The sequence below is a fragment of the Protopterus annectens genome, chromosome 1.part1 (assembly GCF_019279795.1).
Source record: "Protopterus annectens isolate FY-2018-M chromosome 1.part1, PAN1.0, whole genome shotgun sequence".
Classification (NCBI taxonomy): Eukaryota; Metazoa; Chordata; order Ceratodontiformes; family Protopteridae; genus Protopterus; species Protopterus annectens.
Window position 1 is genome coordinate 1,339,769,181 of NC_056726.1, and position 17,602 is coordinate 1,339,786,782.

Genomic DNA, 17,602 nt, shown 5'->3' on the forward strand with positions numbered 1-17,602 from the left:
AACACAGTAGCAAGAGTTATGCATACAGTAATACAAAAGAAACAGAAAGAGTTAAGTCTCTTCACACATTAGTCACGAATATACAACAGTTGCATCAATAATCAGACACAGCAAATATAAGTGTCTAATAGAACCTTTGTTAGTATGCATTTCAACTAGCATTAGGGGGCTAGTGGATTTACAGGAGGTAGTTTTGCGATGGATGCGAGAAGGTGAGAGCAAGGATTTTACCCAGTTCTAGAGCAGGAACACATCCATGAGTTGGATAAGTAGGACTTGTATAGGTTCTTAAAGATATGTTTGCTATCTAGTGTTCGGATATCTAGAAGAAATGTATTCCATATTTTTGCAACACCACTAGAGTAGAGAGAGTCTCCAGAACTATATTTATTTTTAGAAACCTCCACCAATGCTTTGTTAGTGCTTCTTAGTGGACGGTTGCAGGTACAGTGGTTTAGTAGACCTTGTAGGCCAGGGGTCTTTTTGGGGTGGTGCAGGATTTGGTGGGCTACTGTAAGTTGGTTAAAGGTTAATGGGTTTGGTAATTCAAGCTACAATAGTTGCTTGAGGGATTGGTAGTGATGGGATCTGTAGGATGAGTCGGTGGCGAATTTTGCTATCTTTTTGTAACAGTTTATTTAGATCACCTTTGTTTAGGTTGGTTAAGACTGGGGAGGCATAGAGTAGTGTAGAGAGTAGGTGGGTTCTTGCAATGGTGACTCTACTATAGAGGGTGCCTAGTTTTTTTATGCACTTTTGTTATGATTTGAGTTACATGTCTGTCAAATTTCATGTTGAGATCTATGATTACTCCAAGTAGTTTTGTTTGTGTGACTGGTGTGATAGGGGTATTGTTGGATGAGGTTATTTTAAATAATGAGACTGGTTCAGTAGCTTTGGAGGGATGGAACAGCTCTCAGCTGTTAGCGTGCGCAAAATAGAAAAAATTTATCACCCATTCTGAGACCAGTCAAGGTGATGTTGGGATGCTGATCTGGTACAGTAAATATACAAGTTCTGCCAGCGTAGAGCTTACTGCATGCTCAGTGCAAGCTCTCAGCGTGCATAAAACAGAAAAAACTATCACCCACTCTGAGAACAGTCAGGGTGATGTTGGGACGCTGATCCGGTACAGTAAGTATACAAGTTCTGCCAATGTAGAACTCAGAAAATTAATCTAATTACTGCAATTTGTGTCACAAAATTAAAGACACACCAACAATAGTATGGAGCTAGGCTGCAACAAGTGGTCTTTGGAAATTAATCCAAGGGTTATAAAACAAGCAGCATATATGGGACAGGAAGTGAGATTATACAGGCAGAGATATGGGACAGGGGGTGTATTATTAGCTAAAAATATGGTAGGTGGATCGCTTGTGTTCCGGAGGGCATGCTCACCACAGTATATAGGATAAAAGGACACTACTTAAATATCCTGTAGCTGAAGAATGTAGTTTTAAGGAAAGTAGCTTTTGCTGGAAAGTGTTTCACTGGCAGATAGAGGGTTTTGCCGGATAGAGTGACACGCTGGCAAATTGATGGTTGGCAGCTCACAGAGATGACTGGTTCAGACAAAAGTTTAGTGCAGGAGAAGTGAAAATGTTGCTTTCATATATATTACACTGAAGATGCCATATGTCATTTGCATGGTACTACTTTTTTCTTGAGCAGAAATTGTCAAATCATACCTTCTAGGAAACTAATTTTATTATAAAATAAGAAAAAACAGATACAAATGGTTTCTACCACTGAATGATGTTGTTACATTTCCTGACATGTCCACTAAAAAATGGCAAAAAAGTAACTCAGAAGTCAGCCAGACTTCTGCCTAAAGCAGAGGATGTCTACAGAACTCTATACAGTTAAACCAGTCCTGTTAGGCACCATTTTGTTAATGGTTAAGTAATAATAAGAATAAGAATAAAAAAAATAATAAAAAGAATGGAAATTCAGAAATGAAAAAATATACATATTTACATGGTATCATTGTTAAATAATTTTATGGTGGGAGGGTGGCATAATGGTTAAGGCAGTTACCTTACATGGACAAGGTGTAGGGTTTGATTCTCACATGGGGTAATTGGCTAGGCTTAAAATGGCCCACAAGGGCAATTAGCCTAGTAGTAATTTATGAACCTATATATATTATAAAATAGCAATTAAGACGCTCCAGGGTGTATGGTATAGTGTCATAACATTACTCCTGGCACAGCAGAATCACTTGGCTTTGCCTTATCCTTCACCTCACTCCAGACATGATGGTATTACATCATCACCCACCTCTTTTTTCTCTAGTTTGTACATGGGATTGGGCTGCTGAGTCATCTGTCACCACCTCTTTCAATTCAATGCCACTCTCCTACCTTCTTCAACAGTCATTTTTCTCATGTAATCCATCCATCTACTTGCTGGATGTCTATGTCTCCCCCTTGCTGTCTTCCTTTCTCTACCAAATCCTAAGGTATACTGCACTTCACTATGTACCATTTATTTGTAGTGGAACCTACATTCTTTTTCTGAATATTCAATACAATATTATGCTATATCTTCTAATCTATTATACTATGATTTATTCTAAATAATCTATGTTTTTTTCTATCTGCTGAATGTATGTGTTTACATTAGTTTTGTGATTCTAAGTACATCTGAACATACTATGTGATGCTGTTCAAATGTTTCTATCAGAATAACTGAGTTGTACTCATTAATGTAGTCACTGTAAAGTGCTGGAGCTTTTCTCTTTGGGTCTATGCTGAATAGTGGCATCTGTGCAATCAAACCTTCCTGGTCAACAAATGCAATAAATAAATAAATAGTCTTCGATATTTCTGCACAAGTACACAAGCCACTATAATCTGCCCTTTTTAACATTCTCTATAACTGGAAATACTTTGGCTTATGCCCGGATGTTATAATTTCCTCGTCTGTCCCACAGACTGCATCCTACCACCTTTCTCAGGCAGTTCATCTCTAGATTCCTAAGCTGCTCTACCTTCACCTCCCAGGTTTCTCTACCAAACAGAAGTACTAATTGCACCACTGTTTTGTACACATTACTTTTCAGCATCTTTGGCATTTACCTGTCACACACTATCCCTGACACTATGTGCCAGTTGGATGCAGCACCTTTGATTCAAGCTTTGATTTCCTCATTCAGACTCCCCTTCTCCTCAACCTTCTCTTCTAAATACCTGAAGCTGTACCACTGTTCCCTCCTGTCTTCATTTTTAGCATCTTCTGTTCTCCCCCATTTCTGACCATAAGAATAGTCTGTACTCAGTTTCACCCTACGTGCCTTCAGTTTTGATTCCCCTGTCATTTGCATTAGTTCCTTTTCACGGTTTGCTTGTAATGCCACATCATCAGCTTTATCTGTCATCTCCAACCTGTTTGATAATGCAGACCATCACCAGTATGCACAGCAATAGGCTCACACCTGAACCCTGATGCACCCACACTCCCACTGGGAATCCTTTTTAGAGTCTGAACACTGTTCCATATTTTGCCTTTGGATCCTTGTACATAACCTGCACCAATTCTACCAGTGTTTTTGTGACTTCAAACCATTGCAGGACTAACCAAAACAGATTTCTTAGGACGTAGTCATATACTTTCTTTGTGCCTAGTAACACCCAGTTAGAGTCTTTCCTCATCTCTAACTTTTTCTCCAATATTTGTCTCACTTCTAACATTGGATCAGTGGTGCTGAATCCTGATCTGAATCCAAACTGATCATCTTTAAACTTACTTTCCACTAGCCTGCATATCCATTTATCAATGACATTTCCAGCAATTTCATGCAGTGTGATAAAGAGTTTGATACCTCTGTACTGCTCATTGTTGTGAATGTCCCCTTTGTTTTTGTACACCGACACTAGACTGCTTATCCTTGATTATTTTGGGATACTCCTTTCTCTCCATAATGCTAAGAGTCCCCTCAGTAGTCACTTCTTCCCTAACTCACCCATCATCTTCAGCATACTTACTGAGACCTCATATGAGCCTGCTGCCTATCCTGACTTCATTTCCTTAGTACTGTTTATACTCCTTAAAGGTTGGGCTCTTCTTCCTTTATTTCATAGACTGTGTATGGGGTAGTACAGCTTCTGTGAGGTTTTATTTCATTCAGAAATTGATGGAAGTACTCCTTCAATTGGTCTTTGATGTTATGTGGACTGCTGAGCAGACTGTGAATGGTGTCTGATGACTGCCTTCATTATATTTCTGTCTTTGTCTTGCAACCTGATAGAGATCCTTTGTTTCATACATAAATAACATATAGCCTGTATGCTTTACTAGTTGAACATCAAATACTAAAGACATTTTACACTGACTATCTACAGGAAAAATACATCAGTGATGGTGAACTTTGTTGACTTATGGAAAAACCTTGAAGTCACGCCCCAGTGGCCTAATGGATAAGGTACTGGCCTCTGAAATCAGGATTTGCGAGTTTCAGTTCCATCTGGGGTGACAGTCTGGGGCTGGGGGTTAGCATAATGCTTAAGGTGTCTACCTTACAGACACAAGGTGCAGGGTTTGTTTCTCAAGTGGAATAATTGGTTAGGATTAAAATAGCACACAACGGCAGTTAGCCTAATATGTACCTATGAACCTATAAGCACAGCAATACTTTCAAAGTAGCAATGGGCTGCAACCTTCTTAGACAGCCAATGAAATATAGCTTGTACATCTATGCAAAGAACAGTAAATGAGAAAACATTTGCTTTGATTATATAATTCAAGACAAGGGAAAGGTGGTAGACAGTATAAAAATAAATCTGCTGTTCACACATGTAAGGAGTTTATGAAATAATAGGAGCATGCTAGCTTACATATTAAGAACCACACTGTAAACATTGCAGTTATACTAGAAACATGACTGATGAAGTGTAAATAGTGTGCAACCAAAAAGGGATATAAAATGCTAAAACTACTTTACAGTTTTGAAGAACAGACAGCAGTACTTAGAGGGGAAACGCAACAAAGTAAAAAAAAAAGCTTTCCAGAGATAAAAGGCGGCTTGGGAATAACAGGAGTGGCTATCTTTGTCCAACTTGACAAATAAGGATGTGTGCCTTACTGAACTGTATAGACTACAGAACAATTTTACTGACTATGAGTAATACAAGCCTTTTCAGTCAATACATTCACAAAACATTGTGATACGAGGAGATTTAAATATTTGTTTATTCATTTCAAAATCTACTTAATGCATTCATGGTTAATGGTAAGCTACATCTTGTGCCAGCACGCTGTGGATATAAAACAATTAAACAATACCGGACATGATACCAAATCACTGTAGGATACACAGCACATGGACATCTATAGGAACTTTTCAGAACCACCAATTCACTGTTGCATATCTTTAGGCAAGTAGGAGGAAACTGGAGCATCCGGTGAAAGCTCACATGGTCACAGGGACATGCAGATTAGACACCCCAACTGGTAAATGAACTGAAAAACCAAGCAAGGTAAGGCAGGAGTACTAACTGCTGCATTAAAGTGCCAACCTGAGATTTAAACATGTCATAAATTAATTTCCTTGTGAACTTTTGCTGGATGGCCAGAACTATAAAGAGGGCACATGTTAAAGAACAACAGGTAAATGAGCACCAGTTACCAGCTGAATCAGAGTCTTTTTAATTGATGGCAGGTGTGTACGTACCCAAGAAGACTGAATACTGTAATTAAATCAAAAGGTGCTTCAACAAAGTATTAGTTTAAGGGTGTGCACACTTATGCAACCAGCTTATTGTACGTTTTTTATTTTTTATATTTTTCCCCCTAACAGGTTTGCTTGTTTTTCAATTGAATTATACAGGCTATAGGTCACATTAAAGGTAGGAACAGGTTTGAAATGATTTATTGTGGTTTCATTTTTTTATATCACAAAAACCTGGCATTTTAACAGGGGTGTGTAAACTTTTTATATCCACTGTACATACATATATATATATATATATATGTATATATATATATATATATATATATAGATATATACACACACACACACACACACACACATATATATATATATATATATATATATATATATATATATAAGATCTAGGAATTTTAATATGTGAAAAATAACATTTTGATGAATTCATAAATCAGAACAGCAGTAAGGCATATGGGGGATGTAGGTGCCATGATTACTTTTATACATTCAAAATCTGCAGAGGTGTTACTCACTTTATTTACAATTTTTGTAAGATGTACAATACAGCACGAGTTATCTCTTTGGCCATGATACAAACAGATGTTAGACAGATTCCAAGGAAAAGTTACTAAAGTGATTAGCATAATGAGAAATGGTACTTACAAGGCAAGACTAATGCTTCTACACCAGAGCAGTCTGGCAATCCACAGAGACTTGTTAATATACTAGTTAAGAGATTACTGTCTACTACACTATCTAGATCTCATTCATTTATGCAACGAGATTTTAATGGACTGAGTATTTGCGGAAAATTTTAAATAGGCTAAAAAGTACAGTGTTCTGTCTTCCTGAGAGATGACTTCTGAAATGCAAGACTTTATCTGATAAAGCAGGAAGATAGAAACACCTATAGAATTTACATATGCTGGTAAAAAAAAAAAAAAAAAAAAGTCAAAGAACAGCGAAATGCAAGCCAAGTGAATCCTTGATTCATCACCTGGATTAATAAATCATTGAATTCTGTTAGGAACAAATGAAAATAAATAAAAGAGAGCTAAAATCTTAAGACTGTCTTCTAAAAGCAGAGGATAATGTAAGGCAAATTGCACAGTTGCAGCAGTAAAGATAAATTCATTCGAAACAAAATGTTCACAATTGCCAGACAAATTCAGATTTCTTTAATTTTAAGCATAATATTATGGATTTTTTATAAATAAATGGTTATGAAAGAACTTTTTCATGAATTATGTGGTGTATTCTTAGCCTCTTACCATGGTAGGTTGGAAGCTGCTAAAACAAAAACAAGATCATCTGATCTGGCAAGCCCGTCCATTTGTACTAGTAATTCTGTCTTCATTCGCCGACTTCCTTCATGTTCACCACTGAAATGGTAAATTAACAGGACTGAGAATATCAGACCAAGTTAAATCACATACGTCATTATGTAATGACTGTTTTAAATGTGTTGATTTTCTTTCTTAAAACTTATAGCATTGTTGTACTGATTCTACTCATTTTTGATGAGACAACAAAGTAACAATCTCTAACCATTCTTCTTTCCTGCAACTTAATGTCCTCAGGGAAACAAGGACATAGTTCATAATTAGTTACTAGGCACACAGTTCGAGAAACCATAAAGAATCCTAGCCCAAACTCCCCAGTTGCCCCAAAGCACCGTCTGGTTAAGTGACTTGTTCAAGGTTACAGAGTAGGTACATGAAGGGGGAAGGTTCAAACCCTGCACCCTTGGTACAGGAAGCAGCTCACAAACAAGTCAGAGCTTTAGTCCTCTGCACTAACTGCCAAACACATTCTATCCTAGTCTTCTTAAATATAATAAGAAGAAAGTTAGGCAGATCAGAAAATATGTTCTATGTCTGCAGTGCTGAAGATATGCCTCTACATTTTGTCTCATATTAGGCACAAGTATGCAAAGCACCCATGTACTCATGTAAAATCAATCAGTTGATAAAGAACATAATGATAAGCTTACAAATCAAGTTGTACTAATCCTCTACAAGTGTACTTCAAATAACCATTAGAAAAGTTATGCTACTGAGAGGTAGGTATGATTTTCTCCTAAGAAAGTACAGCTATGTGAAGTACTTACCATAAACAGGAGATGACTGAAGAGTCCTTGTCTTCAGAATAAATACATAGGTAATTCAAGGTCATGACTGAGCATCTTTATTGGCAAAAGCATTTCTATTGGCAGTGGTGAGCAACAGCATGCAGCCCTGAGACGTGACTAGCACCATACATAAATTATGTACATCTTCATATAATGAAGTTTAACCCTCCTAATAGGAACAATTGTCCGAAATCGATAGCTGCATCCGCAGGCAATAATTAACATAAAATGACAGTTATCCATGCTAAGACATATTAAAGCCTGTGCTCATACTTGCACTAATAGCTGTCAGTTCTTGTCTTATCTTTATTTCCCTCCAAGATGTGACTAACAGCATGTATGTTTTCAGAAAACATTAACTTTTACTTTCATACATTTCCAAGGCATGTTTATATAAAATGTCTCACTTTAGAGTCATAATTCACACAGCTATTGATTACTAGCATCCTTTGTATTATTAATCATAGTAATATCATCCTAGAAAAGTACCACTGTTAATAAATTAACAGCATGTCTCACTTTGCAGAAATGCTACACATCTGATTTCTTTGCTATCTTCTACTAAAATATCACATCATCTGTTTGCACTATCAACAGCTGTGGGTAGAAGCAAACAAAATGGCACAAATGTCATAGTATTTATTCACCTTTGTTAAACAATCTACCTGCTGGCTGCTTAATTATCCTATTGGCATTTAAAAGGTCAAGACGAGTCCCTATTCTCTGTAACAAGGTTCCCATCCATATGAAGCAAAGCCCTTCCCCTAACCCTATTCAATTGTAACCTGGACCAGTTTATGGAAAACTGGAAATTCACTCCTGGTCTGGTGTCTACGTTTCTGATGGACAGAAGCAGCCAATAAACTTTGCCCTAATAATCAGAGATCACTTAAATAACCTCTAAGGTAGAATAACTCATGGGATACATTTGTGTTACATGGCTAGGCTTATAAAGGCCCCAGTGGTCATTAGCCTAGTATACACCTATGAACCTATAAACTACTGGTCTATTTAAGACAAAAAAAAAATCAGGCCATCAGGGTTCAATTCCAAACAAATTCTGTAAGAATGGCTTAGGTTATGTTAAAGACCCCATGGCACATAGAAAAGGGAAGATGAATAAGGACACTTTTTATTAAAAACCAAACCAATAATTGCGTTGTGAAATTCGAAACAGGAAGGCTAAAATAAGCTATGTACAATACACATAATACAAAAATGGAAAAAAGTATACTTTCCATCCCTTGAAATCTTCAACCTGTATCAGGCATAGGGTGCTTCCTTCCTCAAAGTGACTATCTCAAAACTTTTTTTACGGTAGTTCTACCTACCTCCCTATTGTAATCCTAAAATTTGCAATTATTAGTCTGAGAATTAGGAACAAAAAATATGAAAATACAGGAGAACAGTGAATGTTGATTATCATTGTTCTTTATTAAAGTTGTCTTTTTTTGCAGGGGCAAGCCCTCCTGTACCTCCCAATCTGGAAGGCTACACTCCCACACATACATTAACCCTGAGATCACCGCCAAATTCAGTTTTACTATTCCAGATCTTGCATTAACAAGTCTCAGAGTTACAAATTGTGACAGTCCTACCATCTTTTCCCATTTTTAAACAGAACAAAATGCAATGTGTCTATAAATTAATTTTGTCTCAATTTACTGTACATTATTTTAATAGTCTAAGCACATAAACAAGGTTTTTCACCCCTCTTCACATACTCTAACCAGTGGCTTCCTTACCTGCCTTGAGATGACCAACTCATTCCTGCATGGCATGGCAAGAATCAGATCAATTTATTGTCAGGACAGAATTTGGCATATTCATTCCCTAACAAGAATGACAGACTAATCACTTCATCCCCTTAGAGGTGAGTTAGGGAGTAGGCCAGTTTGCACCTCTACAGTCCAAAGAACCTAATTCCCCCACTGCCACAGTTGTGACTTTGACAAACGCCTTCTAATGGAAATTATGTATGGGTGCAACCACCCATATTACTCCCAGTAGGTGGTGTTACTACTGATGCAAGTGTGGCCAGCAACTCCTAGGAGGGAACCAACCACAGCACCCCCAGGATAGGCACCACCATCTTACCCACACCTGCTCTAACAGATGCCTGACCCACTAATCAAACAGGTTGCCTGGTTCATAGCAGGGCTTTATCCCTCTATTTTAGTGGAGCTAGCCTAAAGAATATTTCCTTATTACTCTATTTAATATCTACTTTCTTTTTGATTGACAAATTTAAATATCAAACACCATGTTTGGCTGGGAAGGATTAACAGCTAGCCTGCAGTACCACTGTGATAATTTACTATAATCAAATATCTGGTTCTAACAAGAATGAGATCCCTGAAGTGACCATTTTGTTTTCTTTTTTGGGGGATTTGAGAAGTCAGTGAGACCTTTAGCAACCAAAAAGGAAAATAACATTTCATCATGCACTAGAAGTGAGCATAATTGTAGAAAAGCAAACAGAACATGTAAGAAAGCCAATGCAGAAATGAAAAAACAGACAGACAATACAGGTGGCAGGCAGTTGGGTTGAATATAAAACTAATTCAGGCTGAAAACCGGTTGATGCCTTTTTACATATTCACTTTGTGAGAGAGTGTGTGTGTTTGGGGGGGGGGGGGCTGTGCATGCTCATATGGCAGAAGCAACAGGTTGCACTATATGTACCTAACAGCAAGAGACTGAACTATATTACTGCAGCCACTATTCGTGTATTTTTTCATCAAATCATAATCAGATATTTGAACTATACACAACTAAAAAGGTGGCTGCAACAGATGAATACATCTATGTGTGTGTGGGGGGGAGGGGCTTCAAAGGAATAGATTGCACATAATGTTTCTTTTTCTCCCATAAGCAATGACATTAATCAGCTAAAACGTATTAATTTGCCATTTTAAATGAAAATTTTAATGATTGTGGAACAGCAGAGAAAAAAAAAGAGATGCAACAAGAAAACATTTAAATCACACCCTATGCTAAATGCAGAAAACAACAGCAGATATATGCTATAAATAAACAAAGATTAAAACCATGTATACTAGATACATGGCTTGATGAATCAAAATAAAAAGTAACATACTCTGGCAGTTCAAATGAACTTCATCTCACATTGAAGATGGGATCAAAGTTCTCTAATAAGAAGAAAAATTCTGATAACAAGGAGAGTTCTAATCAAACCAAACTTAAACCTTATATATGGTAAACAAGCAATTCCACTCCAGAGAAACAAATGATTTTCTTACTTCCATTCATACAAGGATACAGACTATAACCAAGGTATGTAAAGAGGAAATTCTCCATACTTTCCATACTTTCTTGGAGTAGTACTATTTTGGATTTCTAATCCCTTACACACACATCAATTTTATTACACTAGTTAACAGCCACCCTACTCTCAGTGCCTGCAGTAAAAAGGGATTCAAGGGATGGGTTTGTGACAATGTGAGGTATTGCCAGCTATCCCAGGAGAAGTAGGACAGTGGATGTGTAACATATGCCAGCGCAGCTAGCTGGAGTTTTGTAAAGAATTACATGTAATTTGTACGTCAAACTGATTTCTACAGGTGCTTGTGTTGAAAATGTATTTGTAAAGTTGCTTGTGTTAAAAAAATGTATCAACAGTGGGACCTGCTGGACAGAAAAAGAAATGCATCTGTATATCAGACTGCAGTGTAACTGTTGAAATTGATATTGCAACAGAGGTTACTGGAAGAGAAGAGTTTAATCTCAGTCCAGCTAAATTTGAAAAATAGTTTGAAATTAAATTACCTGGTTTAGACCATAAGGATTGTATCTTACAGTTCTGATTGCAGCAGAGACAAAATATCTATGAAACAAGGACTGGGAATCCTGCTGCATTGTCTTTAGCAGTGAACTAATTGCTACCTGGGAAGGGTAGAAGTATTGAAATGGTTTTATGGCTTCCAGATGCTATAACACATCTTAACAAAGCTCTATCTGTGTGTATGGTGACACATATGTGCGAAAGTCTGGTTCAGTTTCTAGTAAAGGGGTGTAAGTATGGGAACCAAAATTCAGATAACCAGATGTATGTGATGTCATTCTATAATCCAGCACTGAAATGATGTTTTAATACTAGATGTGACAGAAATCTCAGTGCAGTCTGTTTTTGAAACTCTATATAGAAGGATCACTCACCCACTTTATCATGCATTGCTTTATTAAGTAACCAGGGAATAGTAATTCTTTAGATCTGTCAGGAAATATAGTGAGATTAGTTAAAAAGCATTTTATTGTATATGTGTGAATTTATTCATGTGTTGTTTTTAATATTTCCTGTGATTGAAACTCTGGTGTTTACTGTACACAAATATTCAGTATTTTCATTTTACTGTTTATTTTTAAATATATTAAAACCTTTCATTGTGGCTGGTCTTTTACAGAATATTTTAACCTTTGAGACTATTTATATTTATTTGGTGACACTGTAGCCACTCCTGAAAGCCTTAGTGCATTGGTCAAATACTACCATTTGTATTGGTATTAGTTTTACTCAGTGTAATTGGGTACCACTGTAAAAGTCTTAGAGTAGCCAGCTTTGGAGTATCCTGGTGGCATTATCTACATTGTAGCCTGGACAGAGGGGGATAGCTAGTAAATCTGTGCTAGCCTTTCCCAGGTGTGTGTGTGTGTGTGTGTGTGTGTGTGTATGTGTGTGTGTGTGTGTGTGTGTGTGTGTGTGTGTGTGTGTGTGTGTGTGTGAAAATTAAATCTCAAAGAGTGTATGTATCAGCTACTTGGAGCAGGGATACAGAGCACTGGTTTCACAGAGAGGGTGGTAGAGGACCTGGCCTGGGACACTCAAATGAGGACTCAACTCTATAGTTGTGCCAGTGGGGATTCTTATTGGAGGCCTGGAGAGAGAGAGAGAAAGACAGGGAGGGAGGGAGGGAAACCCAGACCCAGGAATGAGTGTGTTTCCTTTGTGCTCTTAAGAGAAATTGTGCTTGGTGCAGAGAGCTGCATCTGGAAATACTATATGCATCTATCTTTGTTCCAAGTGAGTGTCCCTCACCTGTGTCAGTGTGAGGATTCAGGCTCCTGGATTACTGGCCCAGAGGGGGGACGTCACAAGGTTAACCAGAAAATCCATAATTTCTATTCAGTATTAAATACTAGCTTACAAGTCATTTTCTACAACTGAACAAATGAATTTGGTAAATCCAGTAAGCCATAATGAGTCAGTGTTTCCAAAACATATGGGATTATCTCCTCCTTCTTCACCATAACTTCAGCATCTTCATTAGCCTAATCAGTGTGAGGTACGACATAATCAGCAGATTCATTTGCTGGTCTTTATATCGGGACCACCTACTCAATCTCAAAGGAGCTTCCCAAGCTTGATTCCACTCCTTATTCAAGCCATTTGGCATCTTCCAGTTTTGCATAAGTCCTTTTTTTTTCTTTTGCTCTTCATTTGAGCAGCTGAGGGGGTGGGGCACTAGTTCGTGGGACTGGCACAGTGTGCTAGTTAAACCAGCTATGCCTCTGACCCTCACTGATTTAACAGACAAGCAAAGGTTTTACAAAGGACAGGGTATAAATATGAGTCAAAATGAGGAATATTCTGCAAAATCAGGAATAGGTGAACAAATGATAGCTGGACAGTTTTCAGAAAAAAAAATATCCAGAAAATGGCTCTGATCTAGCTTGCAGAGTTGAACATTTTCACATGCTCATGCTGCCTTGCTCTCGGCTGGGGTGTCTTCTGTGCAGAATCTGCATGTCCTCCCTGTGGTCGCATGGGTTTCCTCCGGGTGCTCCGGTTTCCTCCCACATTCCAAAGACATGCTGTAGGTGGACTGGAAACTCTAAATTGGCCCTGTGCATGTGTGTGTGTGTGCCTTCTGTGGAAGGTTAGGTGCCGGGCTGGCAACTCAACACAGTAAAACTTCACTGCCAATCATGAGCAGACAGGTAATCTGCTGTGGTGACCCCTAACCGGGAAAAGCCGAAAGAAGTACATTCTGCCTTGCTCTGTCTACTACACAGCATGTTCTCCCTTTCTGCCAGTGATTTCACTTTTCAGTCAGGATATCTCAGGCTGTCCCAGGCACCAGGCACCAGTCACCTGATGCGGCCACAGCATATGAGAAACAGCTTACTGCTGGTGTGTCTTGCAGACCAAGTAGCTCCTGCAGAAGCAGACCTATTGACCTTTTTTCTCCCTTTAGATTAAAGAACTCCATGCATACATGGTAGTGCAATATCTCAACCTGCATTACAGTGCAAGCGCCAAGTTCTGAGGACAACAGAAATAACAGAATGAAGCCCGTTGTCTTATTTTAAATAGAAAAAATATATAACAAAAGCATAGTTTAAAACTAATAAAATCAGATGGCTGTAATCCAGCAGATAAATACCACAAGCCACTCCTGCTCCTCGGTAATTGAAAATGCCCCGCAACTCAATCAGGGCCCTAGGCAGATACATAGAGAGCACTGTGCTATATCCAGCTCTGCCTGTAGCACTTGCTCTGTTACCCAAAAAGTTTGTCCCACCTCCTCAGACAGGGCTCAGTCTTCAATGCCATGTCTTCTAGCACTGCAAAATGCAGAATTTGCTAGTACTTAGTATGGTAAATCCTTGCCAACTGAAGGAAAAAAATAGACATTTTTAAGGCATAACAACAACCAATGATGAGCTGCTTATGAAAAAATGTTTTTTCTCTTTCCACAACTTCTGCTTACCAATGGCAGAGCAGATCACTGTACCTGTGTGCCTGCACTGCTGATCATTTGTCACTACTGTTAGTGCCCGGCATCAGCCTTATACATGGGGCTGTCACAGGCCCATAGCAGGCACTCCCTACAGTCCCTGCACAACATTTATGGAAATATTTTTGTTTTCCTGCTGCACCAGACAGGATCCCTGTTAAAAGTAGCATCCAGAATAGATCATGTCCACTCTACAGGTCAGAATGAAGAGTAAACTCATAGCCAAATGTGCACAGGCACATTAGCATACCATGTGAAGTACAGCATCAGGCAGCTCAGGTGTAAGATGAAACAAATCATTAGCATAAGATAGAAGGCAGTGCTACAAGCTACATAGTGTCCATGCACTAGAGTGCTGTACCAGTCACCTCCTAGTCTGAAAATGGGTACAGACAAGCATGATAAACCAAGATGGAATCGATTATGTATGGTGTTATGGCACTGATTCAAAGGTAATTATGTTAAATCACCTTGCTAACATAATCACCAACTGCAGCATGATAAAACGAAAAAAAAAAAAAAAAAGCTGACAATGTGGGAAACCAAGTTATGAACAGCAATGAAGGAATTTGAATAAAGAACTAGATAAGAGTTTATATCAACATATAGCAGACAATACATCTGGCAATGAACCACAGTACTGTAGGACTCACACAAGGGTGCATGAAAATAACTGGATCAGATACTAGCAATGAAGTTTGTCGGGTAACAGAGCATAAGGGAACTCAGTTTATTGTTTTGTTGGTAGGGAGGGAGTCACACTCTCAGGGTGTAGAGTACAATGGAATAGCAGATTACTGTCCTCCTGTTGGGGGGGGTTCAATGTCAAAGTGCAGAGCATAAGGGAACATCAAGTTACTGTCTTACTATTGCAGAGGCTCACCTTGTCAGGCTGCATGTCAGATTACTATACTGTTAATGGGATGCCAGCACTGTACCATCTGCAAACAGACCACCACACATGCCACAGGGTAAATAAGGAGACCTCCTGTTTAGTTGTCTCTCCACATGAAGTCTGCCTGATGTGGCAAAACAGTGAAAACATGTTGACTGCTTCCTAAAGAATGGCACAGGGTATGACTGTTGGCAGCACAGATGCATACAGGTGTGTGAGTAACAAAAGGAGGCAAGTTGAAAGGGAAGAGAACACTGGTGTTTCCCAAGGACAGTCATGTATGCACAAGCACTAATCTATTTGTGCTACACACAGGTGTGTATGCCCTGTCATGAGACTGAAGTAACGGCAACAGCTGGAAAGATTCACTACAGTGGAGACAGAGATGTTACTCCAGGCCATACACATATATCATGCACATCTCCTTGACAAGGGTAAAGCAGACAAGACCTTCCAGCAGTAAGTGTGGCAGGAATTTTGCACAACACAAGTACTGTGGAAGGCCACAACAAGACAGTCGTGCACATGCATCATAGGGCACCAATACAATACTACATGCCAAGACCAAAATCCAGGATATTGCCAAGCACAGGTCCACTACAGGCAGTGGATCAGCAACACAGAGGTAACTCGTGTAAGTGGAGGAGTTTCCTGGTATCCCTGTCTGGGGCATAGGGGAGGGACTTTAACATACTAGGCAGTTGCTTGGATGTGAGAGCTGGGCTAGTCCCCACTGCACAACTGTCCATGGGGAAAGCACCTAGTTAGAATACCCAGTTCCAGTTCCATTGTATAGTGTCCAGCTATTGTGTGTTGGCGTTATACTCCGCAGAATACTTATGCATATCCATCTGCTAGACACATCAGAACTGCAGCTGTGACCACCTGCAACACAAGATATGTAGGTGTCTATGGGCTAGCCGTATTATCAGCATGCAGCAGTATGTGAGCCAGTGCTGGTGGAAGTGACACATGTATTCCACTACTGCCACAGATACACTATCTTTAAGCTTTCACAAAGTTCCACTGATAGAGGCTCTAACACAACAGATCTGTACATGTGTTATGTCAGCACATCAACTGTGTCTGATGGTAATGACATCATACTGGATATGGCACAGTGGCAACATCAGCAATGCTAATATTGGAGGTTATGCACACATACTCCACAGAAGAGATGCAGCATGAGAGACAGGATGAACATCCAGTATCCCTGTGTTTAGCAATGGGCATCCAATCCATGTTAGCCCCACACAGGCAAAGAATATAGCATCTGTGAACTGAAATCCTGCAAGGTGCATTCAGCCACTGCAAGGGATAGGTGTATAGCTGGCTGGGGTGTCACCTTGGCACCAATCAGCACATCTGCAAGTCAGTCAGCCAGGCAGAGAAATCCACAGCACACATCATGTCAAATGTGTTAAATGTGCTCCGTGGCCAGAGAGAGGACCTGCAACTGCCGCTGGAATTGTGTGACATCCTGCAATGCATTCAAGTGGAGGATGTGTGATATATGGATTTACCTGGTGAAATCAGTGATGGCTTTATTTACATCGTCTGATGCCTCCATGTGGATACTGGCAGATACCCACATTGGCCATGCAAGGGGCCACACCCATAGCTGGCAGTAACAAGCTAGGCATTTGCAGATGACACACAATGTGCCAGTGGCTACATCACTATCATTACTGTGACAAATGGTCATGGCTACCTCCACCCCCAGGTGCCAGTGTCACAATGTATTGTATTTGCCACTGCTTTTCATGTGGTACAGCCACAGTTGATTATTCCAATGAGTCCTCACCTAACTCCTTCTCCACTACTGTCACAGGTATGCCCAACACTACTACAATGTTCCCACTCTGTAACTGTTTTCACACCACTATATTGCACAGAATAGCACAGGCCACAAATATCCTACTGCAGGTCTCTGGTGTACACTGCAAAGATGTAACAGTTATGTCTTTCACAAGGGTCTATATTATAACATCGAAGTTTCAAAACTTCGAATGTTCGAATATTGACCCCTATTCAGCGAAAGCTGAAAATACTGAAGCAACAGAAAACCAAATTTTTTCCTAGGGAAAGAATTCAGTTGTCCGTTTCTGTTGCTTCGGTATTTTGGTCCACACAGTGGTATCCTAAACTCA

The 17,602-nt window shown here is 39.2% G+C and overlaps 1 protein-coding gene across 3 annotated transcripts in view; it reads right to left on the bottom strand.

Moving 5' to 3' along the window:
* The window catches only part of KATNAL2 (katanin catalytic subunit A1 like 2), an 829,719-nt gene that overhangs the window by 217,994 nt on the left and 594,123 nt on the right, over window positions 1-17,602 (bottom strand). For all 3 annotated transcript variants that reach the window (XM_044081877.1, XM_044081869.1, XM_044081884.1), the window contains one exon: window positions 6,940-7,050. In XM_044081877.1, the coding sequence (XP_043937812.1) occupies window positions 6,940-7,050 (111 nt within the window). The remainder of the gene's footprint in view (window positions 1-6,939; window positions 7,051-17,602) is intronic.